Source organism: Salmo salar, chromosome 09 (genome assembly GCF_965601325.2).
Source record: "Salmo salar chromosome 09, fSalSal1, whole genome shotgun sequence".
NCBI lineage: Eukaryota > Metazoa > Chordata > Actinopteri > Salmoniformes > Salmonidae > Salmo > Salmo salar.
This window is the reverse complement of record NC_138299.1, coordinates 92,984,163-93,009,049: the sequence shown is the minus strand read 5'-3', so window position 1 is coordinate 93,009,049 and position 24,887 is coordinate 92,984,163. Positions and strand designations below refer to the sequence as shown.

The 24,887-nt window shown below is 41.6% G+C and overlaps 1 protein-coding gene across 1 annotated transcript; it reads right to left on the bottom strand.

Annotated features, from left to right (window-relative positions):
- Positions 1 to 1,887: 1,887 nt before the first annotated feature.
- Positions 1,888 to 10,308, bottom strand: LOC106612126 (interleukin-12 subunit beta). Its single transcript, XM_014213016.3, has 7 exons — positions 10,198 to 10,308; positions 8,189 to 8,506; positions 7,965 to 8,067; positions 4,574 to 4,821; positions 3,250 to 3,419; positions 2,858 to 2,967; positions 1,888 to 2,432 (listed from the first exon to the last, which is right to left on the bottom strand). Exons 2-7 carry the CDS (start codon positions 8,361 to 8,363, stop codon positions 2,348 to 2,350), a joined length of 891 nt encoding a protein of 296 aa, XP_014068491.3. The 5' UTR covers positions 8,364 to 8,506; positions 10,198 to 10,308; the 3' UTR covers positions 1,888 to 2,347.
- Positions 10,309 to 24,887: the final 14,579 nt, after the last annotated feature.

Here is a 24,887-nt window from a genome sequence, read left to right as displayed (position 1 = left end):
CTTGCCCTGCCTCCAGTCCACTTACTGATATCTGAACAAGAGAGCCTCATCGAAATTGCAACAAGCGGTTCTGGGAAAACTTAATTTAATCAGAAGCCACTGCCAGATTTCTGGATTGGGCTGCGCTCAGAATATCCTGCCTTGGCAAATCGAACTAAGACACTGATGGCCTTTGCAACCACGTACCTATGTGATAGTGGATTCTCGGCCCTCACTGGCATGAAAACTAAATACAGGTACAGACTGTGTGTGGAAAATGATTTAAGACTGAGACTCTCTCCGATACAACCCAACATTGCAGAGTTATGTGCTTCCTTTCAAGCATACCCTTCTCATTAACCTGTAGTGAGTTATTCACAATTTTCTTGGAACAAATAAAGTTTTATATGTAAGATGGCTAAATAAAGAGCATAATTATTGATTATTATTTTATTATTTGTGCCCTGGTCCTATAAGAGCTCTTTGTCACTTCCCACGAGCTGGGTTGTGACAAAAACTCACACTCATTTTTATCATTTACATTTACATTTAAGTCATTTAGCAGACGCTCTTATCCAGAGCGACTTACAAATTGTTTAATAAATGTATCGTCTAGTGTGTGTGTGTGTGTGTGTGTGTGTGTGTGTGTGTGTGTGTGTGTGTGTGTGTGTGTGTGTGGCAGGCTTACAATGATGGCAAAAAACAACATTTGAGAGTGCGCTGACCCTGGTGCTAGAGAGGGTACACAGCTGGAGGTTGAATGTTTGAAGGGGTACGGGACTATGAAAGGTATGGGAACCATTGATAGAAAAACAACATGCCTGAATTGTATTGTATTGGCAGTGACAGAAGTAAATAGGTATTTGGTGCAAATAAGTGAATTGAGACTGAAGCTCTACCCCCTCAATGTACCTCTATATGCCCACCTTTGTATAAGGTTGCAACCGGTTATTGACTGTTATTGAATGTGACACCATACCGATTGGTTTATTTAGAAGTCTATTGCTTGAGAATTATGCCATACTGATTGGTTTGTTTAGAAGTCTATTTTGAAGTCTATTGCTTGATCTATATTGAAGAGTTATAGTTTGACTGTCATTTAATTATTTTAGGAATTAATACTGCAATTAAATTGTGTAACCAAGTAAGACATTTCTGGACTCAAACGAGTTGTTCAAAACCATGTACTAGCCAAGCGTGGTGAAGGGTACACAAATAGAATGATGGGTTATGACATTACAACGTAGTTAAGGAAGGGCTGTGGTGGTGACTTTCCGAACTGTTAAGAGTAAGAACACAATTTAAAGTAATATAGAAAAATATTGCTGTTTCAGTTGTGATTGGCGTATATTGACCAAATTATCAGGACATTTTTTGATGTATTGGTACACGGATTATATATCCCACATGAAGGAATACATAACTCTCTAGGCCCTATGTAAGACTGTGCATTCAATACATACTCAACTAGTACATGTATGGAAACAAAAACAACTCAAAACCTTACGAATTCCAAACTGCTTTCTAGTTGTGTGGGAGTCAGCGCACCTCATGCACAGTGTTGCAAAATACCTTCCATCCCATCCCACACAGCAACCCCAAAACCCTAAGTTGGATAAATAGAGAGAAAAGCAACAGTTAACGTGTTCTAGGACCCTCAAGTGTTACGCCATTGGTCTAAGCCTTCCAACCAGTTTCCTGGACATCCTGTTGTGGTTTGTCAGAGACAAAGGAAGTGTATTAGCATAGGTATTTATATTGTATTTACAATGAGATTAGTCATACATTACTTCCTTTTTATTGATGCTTGATTTCACGTTGTTATTTTTTTTAAATCCTGAAATTCTTTAAAGATTGTGAGCACAGAGTAGTGGAAAGAACTCAAACACATCTACTGTAAGTGCAGGACTGTACGTTTATTTTGATTTATAGTATTAAAGTCACAAAAATATCAGTTCAGTTTATGTTAGTGCATGTCATGTCAAACTCTATGAGATAAAAAGCAACATTAATAAATAAATAATCATAAATATTTCTAAATACATTTCATAACAAGTATAAAGATTGGACAAGTGAAGTTTGTGTCAGTAAATGATCTTGGCAACAAAGTTACCTTTGTCATAATGGATGTTTTAGTGTGTCTATTAAGTCACCTTTGTCATAGTGGATGTTTTAGAGTGTCAATTAAGTCACCTTTGTCATAGTGGATGTTTTAGAGTGTCAATTAAGTCACCTTTGTCATAGTGGATGTTTTAAAGTGTAAATTAAGACACCTTTGTCATAGTGGATGTTTTAGAGTGTGAATGCCTACAAACTAGAGTGAATAAATAGGTTAATATTTGATGGCCATCAGTATGGTAAAGATACACTATTGAGACACATTCTTCTTCCTCTTCTTCTGCTTCTTCTTCTGCTTTTCCTGCCTCCTCCTCTTGTTTCCCTTGTTGCTGAGTCTGAAAAATCATATCATATTGTAAAACGTGTTGTTCTGCAATGTCTTCTCAGAAATTAAATTCTTGAATTGATAAAAAAAAGCGCATTTTCCATTTATGAAATGGAATTTCAATCCACTTACTGAATGTACTGAATGGAAAACCAAATTGAACCTAACCCTGGTAGTGTAGCTGTAGCACAATGTCCGTAATGAAACAGTAGACTAGAGCAGGGGTTTTTAACCCTCTACTCGGGGAGCTGTTTCACTACTTTGTTGTAGCCCTGAACTAGCTCACCTGATTCAGTAGTATTCAAGGGCTTGATGATTGGTTGACAAATTGAATCAGGTGTGTTAACTCTTCAATAGTTCAACTACATGGAATGGCTGGGGGTCCTCGAGGAGAGGTTCTCCTGAATACAGTAGACTAGAGAGTGTGGTACTGACCTGTACTCTGTCCAGTCGCTCCAGGGGGAGTCACAGAGGGCATCCTGGGCCCTGACACACACCGTCACCTTGGCCTTGACTGACCACTGACTGCTCTTTGTGGTGTGGACCTGGGGGAACACAGGGGTTTAATTCATTTAGCACCAAATGGAGGAAAATGGCCTGACGCAGGGACTACATGAACTTGTCCAATAAGAAATGCTCCTTTTCGTTGCAAAACGTTTTGCTAAGGTGTGCTCTAATGAATTGAACCAGGGACCAGTGACCACGTCTATTAGTTGAAGAGTATGAGCCTATTAGTACAGGGTCTGGATCTCTTTGTGTAATGGCCCTCATCAAGCTCTGGAGACAAGGGCTAGTAGGATGTACAGTATGTAGACAGTAGTCCTCACCTCCATGTAGGGAGAATCACACATGCACCCGTTCTTGCACATTCTGCCTTTGATCTCTTTGACCTGGAAGGAGAGGGGGAAGTAGGAGATGGGTCTGTTCCAGGAGACAGGATAGCTCCACTCTATAGTACTGCTGTTCACCTTCTTAATGTATACATTGTCTGGCTTCACTGGAGAGAGGGAGAGAGAGTGTGTGCGCGTGAGAGAGGGAGGGTGAGGGAAGGAGAGGGAGAGAGGTGGGATAGATAATATTACCATAACTTCTACTAACACTCTGCACTATGAAACTAACTTTCAGTAGCACTTAAACCAACAAACTCTCAGCATCTAATCTTCTGATAGGCCTACGTATATGTGCAAGATATTTGTATACTGAACAAAAATATGAACGCAACATGCAACAATTTCCAAGATTGTACTGAGTAACAATTCATATAAGGAAATCAGTCAATTGAAATAAATGTATTAGGCCCTAATCACAACCCAGGCCCATCCACGTGGTCTGCAGTTGTGAGGTAGGTTTGACGTACTGCCAAATTCTCTAATACGATGGTGGATGCAGCTTATGCCAGAGAAATGAACATTCAAATCACTGGCAACAGCTCTGGTGGACATTCCGGCAGGCAGCATGCCAATTGCACGCTTCCTCAAAACTTGAGACATCTGTGGCATTGTGTTGTGTGAAAAAAACAGCATATTTTAAAGTGGCCTTTATTGTCCCCAGCACAAGGTGCACCTGTGTAATGCTCATGCTGTTTAATCAGCTTCTTGATATGCCACACCTTTCAGGTGGATGGATTATTTTGGCAAAGGACAAATGCTCACCAGTAGGGATGTAAACAAAATTGTGAACAGAATTGGAGAGAAATAAGCTTTTTGTGCATCTGGAAAATTTCAGGGATTTTTACACTTCACATGTTGCGTTTATATTTTTATTCAGTGTATATAGAGGTGGTGACGAAGACTATTAGTGCGTCTCTGCACTAGTGCTCTACAAACTCCTGCCATTTTAGAGAGCTTTGTTTCTGCATTCTTAATGTTTGTTACGGGATAGACAGGTTTACCAGTTCCAAAGCATTTTCTTTTCAGAGACCACTTACATTGTGAAGTTTGTAAATATAATTGTTTTATTAGTTGGTAAATATAGTGAAGTGCACACCTAGACCATTATTGTCACCTTTAAGTAGCCTAAAATCACAACTTGTGCACCTGATCCTGCCATCCTCTTGCAACATGTCTGCCCTTATTACTGCAACAAGGTCCCTATTTAACACTCACCTATGTCTGATAAGTAGAAGTGTTGTGTGTGTGTGTGTGTCCTCACCTATCTCTGATAAGTAGAAGTGTTGGGAGTATTCCTCCAGCAGGTAGTTAGTCCTCATGTAGATGGTCAGGGTGATCCGGTCAGTCTCCTCAGCATAGGGACAATACTGTCTGTCCACACAGGACACCCCCAGTCCACTACTGTTCACAGAACACATGATGTCACTCTGGCCAGATGAAGAGGAACATGTCCACTGCTGTCCACTGGCGTCCACAGAACAGCTGATGTTCTTCGCATCAGACAGGCCACTATGGAAAAGCCAATAAATGGATGACTAAAAGTAGAGTAACATTGCAGTAGTCTATTCAGCAATATTTAATTTGAAGTCAAGTCAATACTGTAAGTTATTATGCACATGTTATAGGCCATACAGCACTGTAGCACTACACAATAGTCACATGTTATCCTCTTAGAGACCCCTTCCCGTTCGGATCGTATTATACACCATTTTAAAAATAAGATTCTCCTTAATCCAACCACAGTGTCCGATTTCAAAAAGGCTTTACGGCGAAAGCAAAAGATTAGATTATGTTAGGACACCACCTAAACAAGAAAAGCCACACAGCCATTTTCCAAGCAAGGAGAGGCGTCACAAAAACCAGAAATACAGCTAAAATTAAGCACTAACCTTTGATCTTTATCAGATGGCACTCATAAGACTTCATGTTACACAATACATGTATGTTTTGCTCGAGAAAGTTCACATTTATATCCAAAAACCCCCTTTTACATTTGCGCGTAATGTTCAGAAATGTTTTCCCTCCAAAACCGCTGGTGAATGAGTACAATGAGCACACGTATTACAGAAATACTCATAAACTTTGATAAGATAAAAGTGTTATGCACAGAATTATAGATACACTTCTCCTTAATGCAACCGCTGTGTCAGATTTCAAAATAGCTTCACAGCGAAAGCACACTTTGCAATAATCTGAGTACTGCGCTCAGACAAAAAACAACAAGCCAAACAGAAACCCGCCATCTTGGAGTCAATAAAACTAAGAAATAGTATTATAAATATTCACTAACCTTTGATGATCTTCATCAGAATGCACTCCCAGGAATTCCCAGCTCCACAATAAATGTTCGATAAAGTTTATCTTTATGTACATTTACATTTTTGTCATTTAGCAGACACTCTTATCCAGAGCGACTTACAGTAGTGAATGCATACATTTCATAAAAAAAATTCTCCGTACTGGCCCCCCGTGGGAATTGAACCCACAACCCTGGCATTGCAAACACCATGCTCTACCAACTGAGCCACACGAGACCTGTACAAATTCCTCCATTTTGTTCGCGTGTTAGGTTCACTATCTAAATCCACAAGGCGCGCGCTTACTAAGTCCAGATGAAAAGCCAAAAAAGTTATACTACAGTTTGTAGAAACATGTCAAACGATGTATAGAATCAATCTTTAGGTTGTTTTTAACATAAATCTTCAATAAAATTCCAACCGGACAAATCCGTTCTCTTTAGGAATGAATATGAACTCAGCTCGCTCCCAAGGCTGCGTGCGTAACTGAACTCATGCCTTAGCCGGGGACACCAGTTTACCACAGCTCTTATTCGCTCCATTTTCACCGTAAAAGCATGAAACAAGGTTCTAAAGACTGTTGACATCTAGTGGAAGCCTTAGGAAGTGCAACATGACCCCGTTAACACTACAAATTGAATAGGGAATCTTTTCAAAAACTACAAGCCTCAGATTTTCCACTTTCTGGTTGGATTTTTCTCAGGTTTTTGCCTGCCATATGAGTTCTGTTATACTCACAGACATCATTCAAACAGTTTTAGAAACTTCAGAGTGTTTTCTATCCAAATCTAATAATCTAAATCTAATACTAATAATATGCATATCCTACCTTCTGGGCCCGAGTAGCAGGCAGTTTAATTTGGGTACGTTTTTCATCCGGCCGTGAAAATACTGCCCCCTATCCCGAAGAGGTAAAGGCTATACAGCACTGTAGCACTATACAACAGTCAGACCCATAGAATGTTTACACTCAGAAAAAAGGGTTCCAAACGGGTTCTGTGAAGAGGGAGAGGGTTCTACCAAGAACCACTTAAATCAGAAGAACCTTTTTTGGAAGACAGGAGTTCTTTGTAAGGAAAAGGGTTCTACCTAGTCCAATTAACATCCTAAGACATTTTTGGAAGAAAGGGTTCTTTGGAAGGCAAGAAGGGTTCTACATAGAACCATATTGCAGGGAGAAAATTATTCATATTTGTTTGTATTTTACCCCCTTTTCTCCTCAATTTCGATCTTGTCTCATCGCCGCAACTCCCCAACGGGCTTGGGAGGCGACAGTCGAGTCATGCGTCCTCCGAAACATGAAGCATCGAACTACGCTTCCTAACAGCCACCCGCTTAACCTGGAAGCCAGCTGCACCAATGTGTCGGAGGAAACACAGTTCAACAGACGACCGAGGTCGGCATGCAGGCGCCCGGCCCGCCACAAGGAGTCACTACAGCGCGATGAGCCAAGTAAACTCCCCCCGGCCAAACCCTCCCCTAACCCGGAGGGCGCTGGGCTGATTGTGCACCGCCTATGTGACTCCCGATTACGGCCGGTCGTGCTACAGCCCGGGATCAAATGTGGGTCTGTAGTGACGCCTCTAGCTCTGAGATGCAGTGCCTTAGACCGCTGCACCACCCAGGAGGCTGCAGGGAGATTTTCTTAATAGTTAGATATATCTGTGTTTTTGCATGTTCTATACATTGATTGATTGATTAAATGAATGCTACATAAAGATAAATAACATACAGTTTTATAAACGTATCCAATCTGTTAGTTATTGGATTTATTGCACCTGTTACTGAGATGGTTGTTCCAGTATAGATGATTGAGCTAGGCTCAGTATTCAATCTTCTCTACCCTGACAGTTATTCTGAATGCAGGTTGCAGGTGATACCATATTCTACTTGTTGGATGTCCTAGCTCTGGCTGGATTTCAATAAGAGTTACACATCACTTTGCAAGCCAACATAATGTGATTTGCAGGCCTGAAGTGACCTGTGAACCAGGAGTTTCCAAACACCGCTTAATTAGGCTATAACTAGGCCCTCAAAGACAGGCATTACGATATATGTAATTTAATAATACAATTATAATGGCTGGTGGAACCATTCATAAAGGGTTCTAGGAAAAACACTTCATAGATAAAAGGGTTCTCGGTAGAACCCTTCATAGAGGGTTCGAGGTAGAACCATAGTATATTATACAGGGGTTCTTTAAAGAACCCTACATAGAGCGTTTTAGATAGAATCCTCTGCAAAGGGTTCTATCCAGAACCAAAAATTGTTCAAATCGAACAACCCTGCATGGTTCTACTTCTACTTTCCAATAGTGTAGTGGTAATACATAGAAAATGTTGGTGGTGATAGTACCGTGCCACTTTGACAAACATAACAGTCCCAAAACGTGTAGGGGTGAATTTCCAGGAGCAGTGGAACTCTCCTTGGTAGTTCCGTGTTGAACATTTCATATAGCCTTAGAATAGAAACAAACAAACAGAAGAGAGACATAAGATGTAATGTTCGAATCGGATAATGAATGGAAAAACAATATTTTACTTGATTTCGGATGACAGACAGACAGACATCCTGTATACCTGTTCTGGTGGATCCTTCTAGAATGCGTTTCTGTTCGTCCAAGTGTTTGACCAGCACCGTAGTAGTCTTCAGGAGGGTTTTATCTAGGCTGTGACATGTAAATATCCCCCCTCCAGTTCTCTCTTCCAGGTTGACAAGTAAGCTATTCCCCCTCTTCTCCTGTTCACCCATCATCCATAGGATGTCCTCATCCTCCTCTCCATCTCTCCGCCACACCCAGTCATTGTCTCTCCTCCAACCATCCTCCTCTCGGTTGAAGGAACCATTGCAGGTTAGAGGATGCTGAACCAGCGAGCCGTCTACATTCACCACAACAACTGGTGACAACACACACTTCAATCAACACCAACTTATAGAGTCAGGTCAAACATTATTGCCACCCTTGATAAAGATGAGCAAAAAATACTGTATAAAATATATCATGAAAATACTGAACTATATTGTATGCTCAAATTCTTTGAGAATTATATTATTTTATTCTAATACAATTCCTCAGAGATCATGTGTAATAAGTATAATTATTTTTTTCAAAAAGATTGGTAAAAATGATTGGAACCCTGTTGTCAATAGCTTTCAATACCTCCCCTTGCAAGGATAACGGCACTGAGCGTGTTTATACATTTTGCAATGGCCTTCTCAGTCTACGGACTCCAACCCCATCGGAAACCTGTGGTTTGAATTGAAGAGGCCAGCCCATAAGCGCAGACAAAGGATATCAAGGATCTGGACAGGTTCTGTATGGAGGAATGGAAAGGTCTAGCATCCTTTCCAATGTGTTTTCCAATCTCAAAACATTTTAGAAAAAAGCTCAGTGCCGTTATCCTATTAAAAACAGGGGTGCCAATAATTTTGATCCCTAGCTTTTTGAGAGAAAAAAATCATATTTGTTGAACAAAATCTCTTTCTCTGACTAATTGTATTGGTATAAAATAATATAATTATTCCATCTGTTTGAGTGTACAAGATACAGTAGTTCAGTATTTGTATTATGTATTTTATACATCATTTTTTGCTCATATTTTTCAAGGGTGCCAATAATTTGGGATCTGACTGTATCTCATCAACACAAACATATAAAGTACCTCAACGGTATATAGCCTTATGATGAACTGACATAAACATACCTTTATACACCAGACTGGCAAAACCAAAATAGAACTACAGTAAGCTATCTTTATATACATTGCCTATACAAGTATTAACACTCCTTGACTTTTTCCACAATTTGTTGTGTTACAGTCTGAATTTAAAATGGATTAAACTGAGATTTTGTGTCACTGGCCTACACATAATACCCTATAATATTAAAGTAGAATTTTGTTTTTAGAACATTTTACAAGTTAATTAAAATTGAAAAGCTGAAATGTCTTGAGTCAATAAGTATTCAATCCCTTTGTTATGGCAAGCCTAAATAAAGAAACGGAATAGAGCTAAGCACAGGCAAAATACTAGCGGAAAACCTGATTTATTCTGCTTTTCAACAGACACTGGGAGACAAATTCACCTTTTAGCAGGAGTTACTTAGCAAGATTATATTGAATGTTACTGAGTGGCCTAGTTACAGTTTTGAATTAAATCGACTTGAAAATCTATGGAAGACTTGAAAATGGCTGTCTAACAGTGATCAACAACCAACTTGACAGAGCTTGAAGAATTCTTTAAAGAATAATGTGCAAATATTGTACAATCCAGGTGTGCAAAACTCTTAGAGACTTACCCAGAAAAACTCACATCTGTAATCCTTTCCAAAGGTGATTATAACAAGTACTGACTCAAGGTGTGAATACTTATGTATAATATATGTGGTATTGTGTGTGGAATCAGTCAAGGGGTATGAATACTTTCTGAAAGCACTGTACTATACCAGACTGGAAACACATATACAATGCTTAATAATGAGTTGACAACATACTGACAAGTGTACAGGCTGACATTATTGTGACAAACTGTACTGATCTAACAGATGACAGTAATATACATGTACTGATCAGAGATTATGATTTCCTACCATTGGGTAGAAGATTCCAGCTGCTCTGAGTGAACTTGGGCCTTTGACTTTTTGCCTGGTGTAGGATTAGAATACCCAGTAAAGTAGGCAGGATGCTTAATAAAGTAAACCTCATCTACGTGGGAGGCAGAGAGAGAGAGAGGCAGAGAGAGGCAGAGAGCGAGAGGCAGAGAGAGAGAGGCAGAGAAAGAGAGAGAGAGAGAGAGAGGCAGAGAGAGAGAGAGAGAGAGGCAGACAGAGACAGAGACAGAGAGAGAGGCAGAGAGAGAGAGGCAGAGAGAGAGAGAGAGGCAGAGAGAGAGAGAGGCAGAGAGAGAGAGGCAGAGAGAGAGAGAGAGAGAGAGAGAAATGTTTAGTCAAATCAATTTAAATATTAAAATCTAAGATTCTACCCATGCAAGTGTTCATAACGAATAGAATATGATGTACAAAATGAGTAATTGATCTGCATAATAAATTCATAGGTCAACAAGTTAATTTAAAAGTAAATTGTTCATACCTTTAGACAGCAATCAAACATCTTCTGATCAACACGTCCTCTGAATAACGCTGAAGTCTAAACAGTGGCTTTTTAATATGTGCCAATGTCGATGACATTTAGCATCCAATAGAATTCCCCCGTTGAGAAAGTACAGACAGAACGAGGAACTCAATCACTTTCTAATCTAACCTAAACAAGTCATGATAATACAGGACTGTACAGGCATGGCCTAGCTTTATTTTTCTTACTTCCATATGCTGCGTACACATCCCAAGACTTTCATACATTCTTTGAAAGGTTTTTATTAGTTGCCAACAGTATTTCTTAATATAATCTGTATCTTGTAGCCTCAACCATCCCCTTTCAAAATCAATCTCTTCACTTTGATTGCAATTATTATCCTTCTTATCCATAACTTTATAAATGTAAACATGGTATGTAATTGCACAGTAAACGGCAGTGAAATGAAAATGGTTTCATATAAGCCTTTACTAGTGTAACGGTTGTCGTCGGATAAAGTGGACCAAAACGCAGCAGGAATATGTGCACTCATCTTCTTTTATTTGGTGAAGAAGGAGAACCAAAATAAACACGTACACAAAGAAAACACAACGACTATTCACAGGCTTGTAAGACACAAGGCTATACACAGAACAATCTCACACAAAGTACTCAACAAACACACACCTATATATAGGACTCTCAATCAGAGGCAACTAGAAAACACCTGCCTCCAATTGAGAGTCCAACCCAATAAACAAAACATAGAAATACAAAAGACTAGACAGAACATAGAAATACACTAACATAGAACAGTGCCCAAAACCCCCCGGAATACATAAATCAAATACCCTACTAAACAAACCACCACCCCGAACCACATAAAACAAATACCCTCTGCCACGTCCTGACCAAACTACAATAACAAATAACCCCTATTACTGGTCAGGACGTGACAACTAGTTTTATGTTATTATTCAGCAATACTTGGGGAATGGGCTACAGATGATGTGACCGAGTAGGGACTGAGGAAATGAAGTGATGTAACGCAGGTGAGCGAGAAACATGTCTTTCACTTTCATTTCCTTTGAGACTTGTTTGTCTGTGATGATGGACCTTTGCAGGTATGTGAAAGGTAGTGAGGTAATGAGGTAATGTAGCTAATATTGGAATTCCCTGACAGTGTGCAGTACAGTTTTAGATCTATGAATTAGTCAAGTGAATTGCTGTCTTTTCAGTGTAGTGACATAAATGCACAGGTTTTATGGAAAAGACTGGTAAGTTGTCATATACTGTCAAAATAGTATGTAATGATCACTCAATTAAAACGCTACTAAATGAGTTAGAAATTAATGTCAGAATTCTATCAATAGAATGTAGAATCTGTAATAGAACACTCAATTCCATGGTGAACCATTGTGATGTCAGTGTCAGGTACAGCTGAGAAGGACAGCAGTTCTGCAGTGGTCAGTCAGTGTCAGGTACAGATGAGAAGGACAGCAGTTCTGCAGTGGTCAGTCAGTGTCAGGTACAGATGAGAACGACAGCAGTTCTGCAGTGGTCAGTCAGTGTCAGGTACAGCTGGGAAGGACAGCAGTTCTGCAGTGGTCAGTCAGTGTCAGGTACAGCTGGGAAGGACAGCAGTTCTGCAGTGGTCAGTCAGTGTCAGGTACAGCTGGGAAGGACAGCAGTTCTGCAGTGGTCAGTCAGTGTCAGGTACAGCTGGGAAGGACAGCAGTTCTGCAGTGGTCAGTCAGTGTCAGGTACAGCTGAGAAGGACAGCAGTTCTGCAGTGGTCAGTCAGTGTCAGGTACAGCTGAGAAGGACAGCAGTTCTGCAGTGGTCAGTCAGTGTCAGGTACAGCTGGGAAGGACAGCAGTTCTGCAGTGGTCAGTCAGTGTCAGGTACAGCTGAGAAGGACAGCAGTTCTGCAGTGGTCAGTCAGTGAGCCAAGATGAAGCTAAAGAAAGGAGCTGTTTTACAGTTTTTTTCAATTGCTAAAAAGCATTGGTCAACTGAAGCCACTTTTTCTAAACTCTTCACACAGTCTGCATTACCAACATGCACCTTGGCCAAACAGTTAATCTCACCTCCAAAACTCACTCAAACCACCAAAACACTTCATACATGTTCCAAAATAAACTCGTTCGACCATAACACTGGCAACAATTCTCACTCAGAAAGCATACATTGTCTCTCATAACACACTGACCTAAAAAACACTAACAACAGGGAGCATTACATAAATGATTAACTTTTCATGAATCAGTATTTCATTATAGAAAAAGAATATCACCTTTTCACTTTATTGACTGTACTAAAGTGTATGTAACAAGAATTAATCAGAACTAAAGCAATATGCTTCAATAGCCTTTATTTTTTCTATATCTTTGCATATAGTAATTTACTTGTGAAAAATAAAAAGTTGCAACAAAAAACGAATTCCTGAAATTCCAGGTCTGCAGTAATAAATACAACAAAACCATCAACAACATGTATAGTATAATCACTCATACTGTACAGTACTGTGAGGGTTCTAGTTCTCATCAACATGTATAGTATAATCACTCATACTGTACAGTACTGTCAGGGTTCTAGTTCTCATCAACATGTATAGTATAATCACTCATACTGTACAGTACTGTCAGGGTTCTAGTTCTCATCAAAATGTATAGTATAACACTCATACTGTACAGTACTGTGAGGGTTCTAGTTCTACCTCTCTCCTGCATTTACCCACACGTTCTCATCAACATCACATCTTATGTCTTCTCTGGTGATGCATCTTGGAAAGTATCTTCTGGAATGCCCAATCCAACCCTGCCACTCTTTTTTCCCCACCAACCTGTCTTCCTTGATCCAAGTTTCCAAAGCTCCATTCCAAATGAGTCCTCTTTTGTCTGTTTGGTAACGAAACTAAAAACAGGACACTTGGGTAGGCTTTCAGCTGAAATTGCAATCAGCTGTGTTTAGAATGATTCAATATTCTGCTGAGATTTTCTATATGTTTCAATCTGCTTACTGCAGAAATGCACGACATTTGCCATCATTCTGTTTTGAATGTGTTTTTAACAGTTTTTGAAACAGTGTGATAGCATTTGACAACGTGCTGCAAATATATAGTTTTGCAGTTGGTGAAGAATGAATGAGAAAATAATTCATGGATTTCGGAGAATGTGGTCATTGAATGCATTTTGTGTGAAAGCAATGAAAAATGATTCACAGTTTGGTTCACATACACTTTTGTGTCGCTGACTGTGTGATTATTGCAACTCGCTGTTGGCTGGGCTCCCTGCCTGTGCCATTAAACCCCTACAACTCATCCAGAACGCCGCAGCCCGTCTGGTGTTCAACCTTCCCAAGTTCTCTCACGTCACCCCGCTCCTCCGCTCTCTCCACTGGCTTCCAGTCGAAGCTCGCATCCGCTACAAGACCATGGTGCTTGCATACGGAGCTGTGAGGGGAACGGCACCTCCGTACCTTCAGGCTCTGATCAGGCCCTACACCCAAACAAGGGCACTCCGTTCATCCACCTCTGGCCTGCTCGCCTCCCTACCTCTGAGGAAGCACAGTTCCCGCTCAGCCCAGTCAAAACTGTTCGCTGCTCTGGCACCCCAATGGTGGAACAAGCTCCCTCACGACGCCAGGACAGCGGAGTCAATCACCACCTTCCAGAGACACCTGAAACCACACCTCTTCAAGGAATACCTGGGATAGGATAAAGTAATCCTTCTAACCCCCCCTTAAAAGATTTAGATGCACTATTGTAAAGTGGTTGTTCCACTGGATATTATAAGGTGAATGCACCAATTTGTAAGTCGCTCTGGATAAGAGCGTCTGCTAAATGACTTAAATGTAAATGTAAATGTAAGAGTTTTGACAATGTGACTTCAGTTTTGACCAATGCATGTTAGCAATTGGAAACAACTGTAAATTATCTGGACTTTGACGGTGTCTACCATCATCTCTCCCTGCGCAACGCCTAAAAACCGTCGGATTACTTCAGACTACTGGATGTCCACAACAGGAACACTGAATGGTAGATTGTGGATTTATGTCTAAGTATTCCCGAGTTCATTCGTGTACTTAGAAGTGTGAGGGTAATGTGGAGGTAGTAACATGACAAAAAGCATTGGTGAAAAGGTAAATAGGTTTGTCAGTGTATTCATAGACATCCAGGGCATTTGTGTCCTCCTGTACGTGTAGCTCATGTGTAATCAGAAACGCATGTTGGTTATTAAAACATTTTCCCACAAACTTTATTAAAGATCAGTGTTGGAAGCAGCAAACAGTAGTCTATTCGGCCATGTCTCTTCTTCTTGCAGACATCCAGTTCTACCACTTCATGCACCATGTGACTCACCTGAAGAAGGAGATCATGATGACCTTTGACCTACTAGACTGGAACGCTAGCGGAGAGATTGGCTTCTTCTACATGCTGGTCTGCATCCTGCTCTGCAGCGAGGTAGTGTTCCTCTCTCTCTCTCTCTGTGTGTGTGTGTGTGTGTGTGTGTGTGTTGTGCATGTATTTTTGTCTTGTCTGACAGCATTGAAGTTCAGATAAGCAATTAATTCATTGAACTGACTAGGTCATAAATGTTACTACACAACGGTTCGGTCAGGAGAATAGAGCTTGTATATCAGAACCGTGCGGTCAGGAGAGTAGAGCTTGTATATCAGAACGGTTCGGTCAGGAGAATAGAGCTTGTATATCAGAACGGTTCGGTCAGGAGAATAGAGCTTGTATATCAGAACCGTTCGGTCAGGAGAATAGAGCTTGTATATCAGAACCATGCGGTCAGGAGAATAGAGCTTGTATATCAGAACCGTGCGGTCAGGAGAGTAGAGCTTGTATATCAGAACGGTTCGGTCAGGAGAATAGAGCTTGTATATCAGAACGGTTCGGTCAGGAGAATAGAGCTTGTATATCAGAACGGTTCGGTCAGGAGAATAGAGCTTGTATATCAGAACGGTTCGGTCAGGAGAATAGAGCTTGTATATCAGAACCGTTCGGTCAGGAGAATAGAGCTTGTATATCAGAACCGTGCGGTCAGGAGAATAGAGCTTGTATATCAGAACGGTTCGGTCAGGAGAATAGAGCTTGTATATCAGAACGGTTCGGTCAGGAGAATAGAGCTTGTATATCAGAACGGTTCGGTCAGGAGAGTAGAGCTTGTATATCAGAACGGTTCGGTCAGGAGAATAGAGCTTGTATATCAGAACGGTTCGGTCAGGAGAGTAGAGCTTGTATATCAGAACCGTTCGGTCAGGAGAATAGAGCTTGTATATCAGAACGGTTCGGTCAGGAGAATAGAGCTTGTATATCAGAACGGTTCGGTCAGGAGAATAGAGCTTGTATATCAGAAAGGTTCGGTCAGGAGAATAGAGCTTGTATATCAGAACCGTTCGGTCAGGAGAGTAGAGCTTGTATATCAGAACGGTTCGGTCAGGAGAATAGAGCTTGTATATCAGAACGGTTCGGTCAGGAGAATAGAGCTTGTATATCAGAACCGTGCGGTCAGGAGAATAGAGCTTGTATATCAGAACCGTGCGGTCAGGAGAATAGAGCTTGTATATCAGAACCGTTCGGTCAGGAGAGTAGAGCTTGTATATCAGAACGGTTCGGTCAGGAGAATAGAGCTTGTATATCAGAACGGTTCGGTCAGGAGAGTAGAGCTTGTATATCAGAACGGTTCGGTCAGGAGAATAGAGCTTGTATATCAGAACCGTGCGGTCAGGAGAATAGAGCTTGTATATCAGAACGGTTCGGTCAGGAGAATAGAGCTTGTATATCAGAACGGTTCGGTCAGGAGAATAGAGCTTGTATATCAGAACCATGCGGTCAGGAGAGTAGAGCTTGTATATCAGAACGGTTCGGTCAGGAGAGTAGAGCTTGTATATCAGAACCATGCGGTCAGGAGAATAGAGCTTGTATATCAGAACGGTTCGGTCAGGAGAATAGAGCTTGTATATCAGAACGGTTCGGTCAGGAGAGTAGAGCTTGTATATCAGAACGGTTCGGTCAGGAGAATAGAGCTTGTATATCAGAACGGTTCGGTCAGGAGAATAGAGCTTGTATATCAGAACGGTTCGGTCAGGAGAATAGAGCTTGTATATCAGAACGGTTCGGTCAAACTGAAGGCCATTATTAAAGGCCATTATCTGTTAATCTTGTGTATCATGAGAAAACCACTTCTCATATCTGTCTGTTTGACAAAGAGATGAAAACCCCTTTAACACAACCTACTTCCTAATTATTTTTTCATATCTCATGAAAACATTGCAGTCATGTTTACAGAGACAACAAAAGGCTTTTCACTGCCATGATTCAAAGTTGACCAGAAAACAGAGGTTTCATGGAAATGTAATAAATTCTAGCTGGAACAGTAATGAGAAATGCACAGGGTAATGTACGTTACAGAACCTTCTGACACAGTGTGTCTTATCTTCATGTGTGAATGCATCACGTGTGTGTGTGTGTGTGTGTGTGTGTGTGTGTGTGTGTGTGTGTGTGTGTGTGTGTGTGTGTGTGTGTGTGTGTGTGTGTGTGTGTGTGTGTGTGTGTGTGTGTGTGTGTGTGTGTGTGTATTCGACCTCTTCCAGCACCACGTGGAGAAGAACATCTTCTTCCGTCGCTCCAGGTTGGTGTTTGAGTTGTTGGACATGGATGGAGGTCACACCATCAGCCCCGCCGAGTTCCAGCCCTCTGGCTTCCTGTTCAACCTCAAGGGACACGCCCTCAATAAGATCTTCTACGAGTTCGATGTCTCCGGAGATGAGGTACACTGACTCTCTCTCTCTCTCTGGGTTGGAAATGGCACCCTATTTAATATAGTGTATAGTGCGCTACCTTTGACAAGGGCTCAGGGATCTTTTTGCTAACAAGATCTTCTAGTTTGATGTTTCTTGTTAGAGACGTGCTACTCGAAGCCGTGATACGTCCTGAGCTGTCCAGAGACAGCAATGTCTCTCCTATCCAGCTTAAGGTTGGCATCTATGTGTTTCTACATAGTGTACTCTACACCTCTGTCTATCTTAGCACCTGAGCTACAAAGAGTTGAAGATGTTCACTATTGCCTCCATTGGTGATTTTAGCATGTCAATTTTGGTGGGGCAAAAAATAAAAACATAGCTGATATGGCAGACTTGCTTCAACAAATGGGGTTTCTACTGGCAATTGATTGCATAAGGGGACACAAACTATGGCATAAGGGGACGACTATGGCATAAGGAGACGACAAGCGGATAACAGGCAATCCATAATTTCAATTAAGACATTAATGAACAAGCGATGACGTAGTCAATATAACTATTTGTTCAGTACTTTTGAAATGTACAGCGACAGAATTCAGAACATGGGCCGTTCTTACACCTGTACACCAAGTCAGAACCATAGGATAAATAAAGGGGACATATAAACAGACAATGAAAGCTCTTACAATATTCAATGATTACATTTCTCTAAACAGGTTATAGGCTATTTGTGCACCACCAAGTTAGAACAGTAGGTGAAATTAAGAGGTGAAAATAGACCAAATTATTAGGGTGAGGCACATTGAACGACATGTGGGTCTTTGCGTGTCAAAAAAGATACACGCATATAACACTATTTGACTCATTAAAAAAGCTTTTAATTTGACACGTCAAATAACACAATTATATTATAGAATGTTGTGTGTTCTGAATTTGCACGTGCAAGCCAAGTGCTACCACTCTATCAGTAGCACTGTCAAAGCTGTACAAAAAAGGTAGCCAAACAAGCACACACCAGGCCACGAACGATGTATTTACAATACCGCGTTGGTGAAAATAGATCAAATTATTAGGGTGAGGCACATAGGCTACTAGCAGCTTACTACACAACATACACTTAGCATTACTTTATTAGCTACAGTGTACATTTCTCCCTTGCATATTACATCATTTATGCAGCAGCATACAGTACAAGACATTTTTGGACTCACCTGTGAAGGTAGCGCATCGGTCCTTTGTTGGAAAATTTGGTCATCAAATCTTGTCATCAAAGTCTGCCACTCCATTGCATAGCAGGCTAACATTATTGGTTTCTTTGCAATGCTTGCAGTTAGCTACTGATTCCTTCCAAACCTCTCATTGTTGAATTTGCGATTTCCAACTTGTTGTGTAACTCTATGTGCAATGGCCAATGAGCACCAATACGTTTTATCTATAATTTATCTTCATTATTTGTCTTCATATGACAGGGATTAAAAAGGATTTGCCAGTAGATTGTTGACTTGATGACAACTGATGATGATTGCTAGCGAAGACTTTGAAAGTAAGATATTGACATGATCATTCCAATCAAAGCTGCTGTAGATATAACGTGATTTGATGTCATTCAATCTGTGGCCAATGACCTTGAGCTTTCTTGGATGGGCACTTCTAATATAACTCTATGGCAGAACCCAAGGGTCAAACATTTTCGAGCGCTGACCTTAGAATTGGGGATGACGTCCCATGAGTGATGGAAAACTGAGCCAATCATGACAGAAACTGAGCCAATCAGGCGCAACGCTCTGTGTTTTCTGCTGGCTAGCCCCACCACCATAAAACACACTGAGCTATGCTGAAACACCTGCATTTTGGAGCTGCCTTACTCAAGAAAGCAAAAAAGAGACCATGTTTCTATGCAGCTTTTTATCAGTTGTTTGCAAACTGATATGTGACATATATTAATGCCAAAATAACTAAAAAAGTATAGTGCTCAAAACAGGTGCGGCCCTACTCCACCTGTCCTGAATGACAGGTTGCCACTGACTGCCTGTAATGACATTCAGGAGGAGCCCAAGAAGATGCAGAAGTAAGGATTTAGTCTGATAAGTTCATCTCTCTTTAATACTTTCTGAAGTTTGTAGGTCATTATTGCTTGTAACTTATTTATGAAGTCTTTTCTTAATTCAAAATGTATTTCCTTTCATTGCTTGGGCTTAACACTTGAAGAACGTATTGATATGTTTTAAATCAAGTTGAATGTGTTTTTATCCCAGGTTGCAGATGAGGAGAGCCAGCACCCCCAGACAGGAGAGAGGTATGACCAATGCAGGGGTCACACACACACCTCCCGACTGACACAGCGGATGCAGCTACCCCACTGACTGAGAGATAAGGAGAGATGGAGAGAGGGAGAAAGAGGAGAATATAATAGGAGTGAAGTTGTTTAGGAAGTACTGTGCTTCTTGTCGATACCTGGCAGAGGTGTTTGTAGTGTGTGTGTGTGTGTGTGTGTGTGTGTGTGTGTGTGTGTGTGTGTGTGTGGTGTGTGTGTGTGTGTGTGTGTGTGTGTGTGTGTGTGTGTGCGTGAGCGTGCATGCAAGTAAGTGTGTGAATGTGTGTGTGTCTGACGAAACACAACAGCTATACCAACATGAGCCATTGAAACTGGTTAGCCACCACTGCCAAAGAAACTACCAGGTTACAGTACCATGCTATGCAGATTAATCTACTCCTATACCTCAAAACATTTCCCTTTCGGTTCCAGGACTCTCGTTGAGTGATCCTGTGAGGTTTATTGCTACCACGAGTCTCTTCCAGGTTCCTATAACTCCTCTGTGCCTCTGACTATGTGTGGCCAGGTATTTCTGGATGACTCTGGGCAGACAAAAACAGAGTAGCTTCTAAGAAGCCGTAGTCACACTAACCTTTCACTCCGATACCACTCTTGTCAATGGGCAGACTCTCTGGCCCCTCACATACACACCCACTTGCTCAGAATGAAGTGTGCTGCCTGACACAGAGGTATGACATCATCCACACTTTCATCAGAGAGAGCGAAAACAACAACAATTATGATGTAATGCAAGTATCTATCTTTGCCCATTGGAGGATCAACAGTTTGATGCACCATAGTGAACGTCTTTCAGGAGCTTTCAAGGGGCAGTCCTGTTAGATCTCTTATAGAGTGCATTCGGAAAGTATTCAGTCCCCTTAACTTTTTCCACATTTTGTTACGTTACAGCCATATTCTAAAATGTATTAAATTTAAAAAAAATCCTCAGCAATCTACACACAATACCCCATAATGACAAAGTGAAAACAGGTTTTAAGAAATGTTTGCAAATGTATTAAAAATAAAAAAACATAAATATCTTATTTACATAATTATTCAGACCCTTTGCTATGAGACTCAACATTGAGCTCAGGTGCATCCTGTCTCTATTGTACTGAGTAAAGGCCCTGAATACCTATGCAAATGTATATTTCAGTTATACATTTTTTATAAATTAGCAAACAATTATAAAAACCTGCTTTTGCTTTGTCATTATGGGGTATTGTGTGTAGATTGATGAGGGAAATAAACAATTGAATCAATTTTAGAATAAGGCTGTAATGTAAATTTTTTGGGAAAAAGTCAAGGTGTCTGAATACTTCCCGAATGCACTGTAAACTGGTTACAGACACGTTACATAGGCATAGTTCATAGGGTTGGTTCCGGCATGTGTCTGGCATCGTCTCCTATCTAAACTTATAGAACATATTCTGGGCGTTCTGCCAGATGTCATGTTGCACCCCCTCATATCTTTACCAAGCACAGGCAGGAACCAAGGATTATTTATGACACTAAAACAAGATTAACATTTTCAAAGCTGTCTCTTCACAAGATAAATGTTCCATCACAGGTTCTCCCCAGAATCTCACTGTTGTCTTCTCAGTCTTTCACACCTCCATCTCTCCCTCCCTCCCTACTCAGTTTAAATGCCATGGCCAGTTCATGACCCTTGGCCCCTATAGATCACCCAGAGTTCATCCTGGTGACCTCCCTACCTGCCGGTGTGTACCGTACCACTTAGCCAACAAAGCCTTCCTCCACTTAACCTGCTCATTAGAGGAACACAGCCTCATTCTCAGATTGTAGTCATGAGGCACTAGGAGGACAATAGAGACCCGTTGCACAGCTTTGTCACTGTGTCATTTGCATACCTGTGTGTGTGTGTGTGTGTGTGTGTGTGTGTGTGTGTGTGTGTGTGTGTCTGTCCTCTGTCTGTCCTTTGCATGTGGCAGCGTTGCGAGGTCTAGGCTGAGGCTCCTTCCTCTCCGTATTCAGGTGTTTCAGGTTTGACTACCTGCACAGCTGTGACACACAGTTCAGGTTCAGCTGGAAAGATACACTATATATACAAAAGTATGTGGACACCCCTTCAAATTAGTAGATTTGTCTATTTCAGCCACACCCATTGCAGACAGGTGTATAAAATTGAACACACAGCCATGTAATCTCCATAGACAAACATTTGCAGTAGAATGGCCTTACTGAAGAGCTCAATTACTTTCAATGTGGCACCATCACAGGATGCTGCCTTTCCGACAAGTCACTTTGTCAAATTTCTGCCCTGCTAGAACTGCTCAGGTCAACTGTAAGTGGTAGGCCACACAAGTTCACAGAATGGCACCACCGAGTGCTGAAGCGCGTAGCCCGTAACAATCATCTGTCCACGGTTGCAACACTCACTACCGAGTTCCAAACTGCCTCTGGAAGCAACGTCAGCACAAGAACTGTTTGCCGGAAGCTTCATGAAATGGGTTTCCATAGCCGAGCAGTCGCACACAAGCCTAAGATCACCATGCGCAATGCCAAGCTTCGGCTGGAGTGGTGTAAAGCTCGCCGCCATTGGACTCTGGAAACACGTTCTCTGTAGTGATGAATTATGCTTCACCATCTGATAGTCCGACGGACTAATCTGGGTTTGGCGGATGCCAGGAGAACACTACCTGCCCCAATGCATAGTCTCAATTGTACATTTTAGTGGAGGAGGAATAATGGTCTGGGGCTATTTTTTATTGTTCGGGGTAGGCCCCTTAGTTCCAGTGAAGGGAAATCTTAATGCTACAGCATACAATTACATTCTTGACGATTCTGTGCTTCCAACATTGTGGCAACAGTTTGGGGAAGGCCCTTTCCTGTTTCAGAATGATAATGCCCCCTTGCACAAAGCGCATTCCATACAGAAATGTTTTGTCGAGATCGGTGTGGAAGAACTTGACTGGCCTGCGCAGAGCCCTAACCTCAACCCCATCGAGCACCTTTGGGATAATTTGTAACGCCGACTGCGAGTCAGGCCTAATTGCCCAACATCAGTGCCCGACCTTACTAATGCTCATGTGGCTAGATGGAAGCAAGTCCCCGCAGCAATGTTCCAACATCTAGTGGAAAGCCTTCCCAGAAGAGTGGAGACTGTTATAGAAGCAAAGGGGGGGACCAACTCCATATTAATGTCCATGATTTTTGAATGAGATGTTGGACGAGCAGATGTTCACATACTGCTGGTCATGTAGTGTATCTAAAGAACACACCTGCTCATGTTTGAAATCAGAACCCAACATAATCTGAAGATTAAAACAAGTCATGGGGTTGTTTTTGCAGGCCAGAGAAAACGTGGCCTGTATCTACCTACCTAGCCTTGCCAGTCACCCTGATCTCACGAGCTTACATGAATGGTTCACTAGTAGCGGTCTGGATGGCTCGTGAGGCTAGCATCTACTTAAATACCGGCGCAGAACCACATCAACATATGAAACGTGGGGTCAAAATGACTGGTGATATTGGGCTGGTTATCAGTATCACTCTTCCTCTATACATGACAATTCTGAATGACCAGACAACTATAAGAGCAGCAAAGGGAAGAGCTTGTGGATTAGAGGAAAGGAGATGAAGGACAGGTAAGCGAGTGTCACAAAGCATATCTGTGTGAGTAAAAAAAGTGGAAATGAGAGTAGGAGTGAAAGTCTTGGGGATAAACATGTGCAACAATGAAACTATTAGTCCCGTCCTAGTCAGTCTAATCCCTGTCTGACAGGAAGTAACTATTGTGTTAAAAAAGAAGAAGAGGCCCACATCTTCTAATTCCACTTCCCCTTAACGGCTAATAAAACTACAGACCTGTGATAGTGTGTATTTTATGTCACCGTGGCACCAGATCACACAATCCAAAGATGGTGGCCAAATTTAGATATCCAGTAAAGGCCGTTTACCATTTTTTTTTAAAATGCGTCACAGTTCCTGTCCACTTCAGGCAGGAGTGGGCAATTCCAGTCCTAGAGGGCATGATTAGTGTCACCGTTTTTCCCCAGCCCCATCTAACACACCTGACTCCAATAATCACCTAATCATGATCTTCAGTTTAGAATGCAATTTGATTAATCAGCTGTGTTTGCTAGGGATGGAGAAAAAGTGTGACACAAATCAGGCCTTCGAGGACTGGAGTTACCTACCTCTGACTTAAGGGGTGGTTCTAACATAGGCACCAATGCGATAGAAGCTGGGTCTAGTCTTCTTAGTTTATTGACTATATATGTTCCAGACAAAAGGAACCAATGAAATGCCTCTCTTTCGCTTCCGTCTCTGACATACGTTCCCCAAGACTGCTACCGGCAGATGTGAGAGAGAGCACCTACAACACTTATATTTCACCACTAGATGGTGGCAGTTGCTTAGGGATGTTTGAGCAAATATTCTTCACTTTAGTCTGAGTATGTGAAGGTATCAAACAAACTTCAAGCTATTCGGGTATGAGACATTTCAGTGTCCTTATTAAGACCTGGCTTGATTTAGGATTCTTAGTAAACATGTTCAAATAAGGCTTGTGTGTTGTTCCATTGTCTTGTGAGTTATGGATGTGAAGTTATGTGGAGTTGAAAATATTTTTGTGTGTGGTCTTGTGGTCCTTCTGAGAGGCCGAAGCTCATGATTGTTAAATTAGTTCTGTACTCCAGTGGCCAGATTGTGAAGCGGCTTCTGTATTCCAGATGCAGTTGGGGGTAGGTGTGAGAAGGGGTCGGTGTGAGAGAGGTTGCGGGGGGGTGGGGGGTGCTGTGGGATTATTTAAGATTCTATTGAAGAGGTAGGGTTTCAGAGGTTTTCTGAAGATGGGCAGGAACTCTGCTCTCCTAGCTTCAGGGGGAAGCTGGTTCCACCATTGAGGTGCCAGGACAGAGAAGAGCTTGGACTGGGCTGAGTGGGAGCTGCTTTCTCATTGGGGTGGGAAGGCAAAGAGACCAGTGGTGGCAGAATGGAGTGCTCGGGTTGGGGTGTAGGGTTTCAGCATAGCCTGAAAGTAGGGAGGTGCAGTTCCTCATGCTGCTCGGTGGGCAAGCACCATGGTCTTGTAGTGGATGTGAGTTTCAACTGGAAGCCAGTGGAGTGTGTGGGGGAGCGGGGTGACATGGGAGAAGCTGGGAAGGTTGAACACCAGGC

Bases quoted from the DNA above. Each gene is read 5' to 3' on its own strand.
- LOC106612126 (XM_014213016.3), bottom strand. From the start codon at position 8,363: ATGATGGGTGAACAGGAGAAGAGGGGGAATAGCTTACTTGTCAACCTG. The intron at 3,420-4,573 runs GTGAGGACACAC...CCCTCTCTCCAG, and splicing joins CTTCTACTTATCAGAGATAG to TGAAGCCAGACAATGTATAC. The intron at 2,968-3,249 runs GTGAGGACTACT...GTGTTCCCCCAG, and splicing joins GTGATTCTCCCTACATGGAG to GTCCACACCACAAAGAGCAG.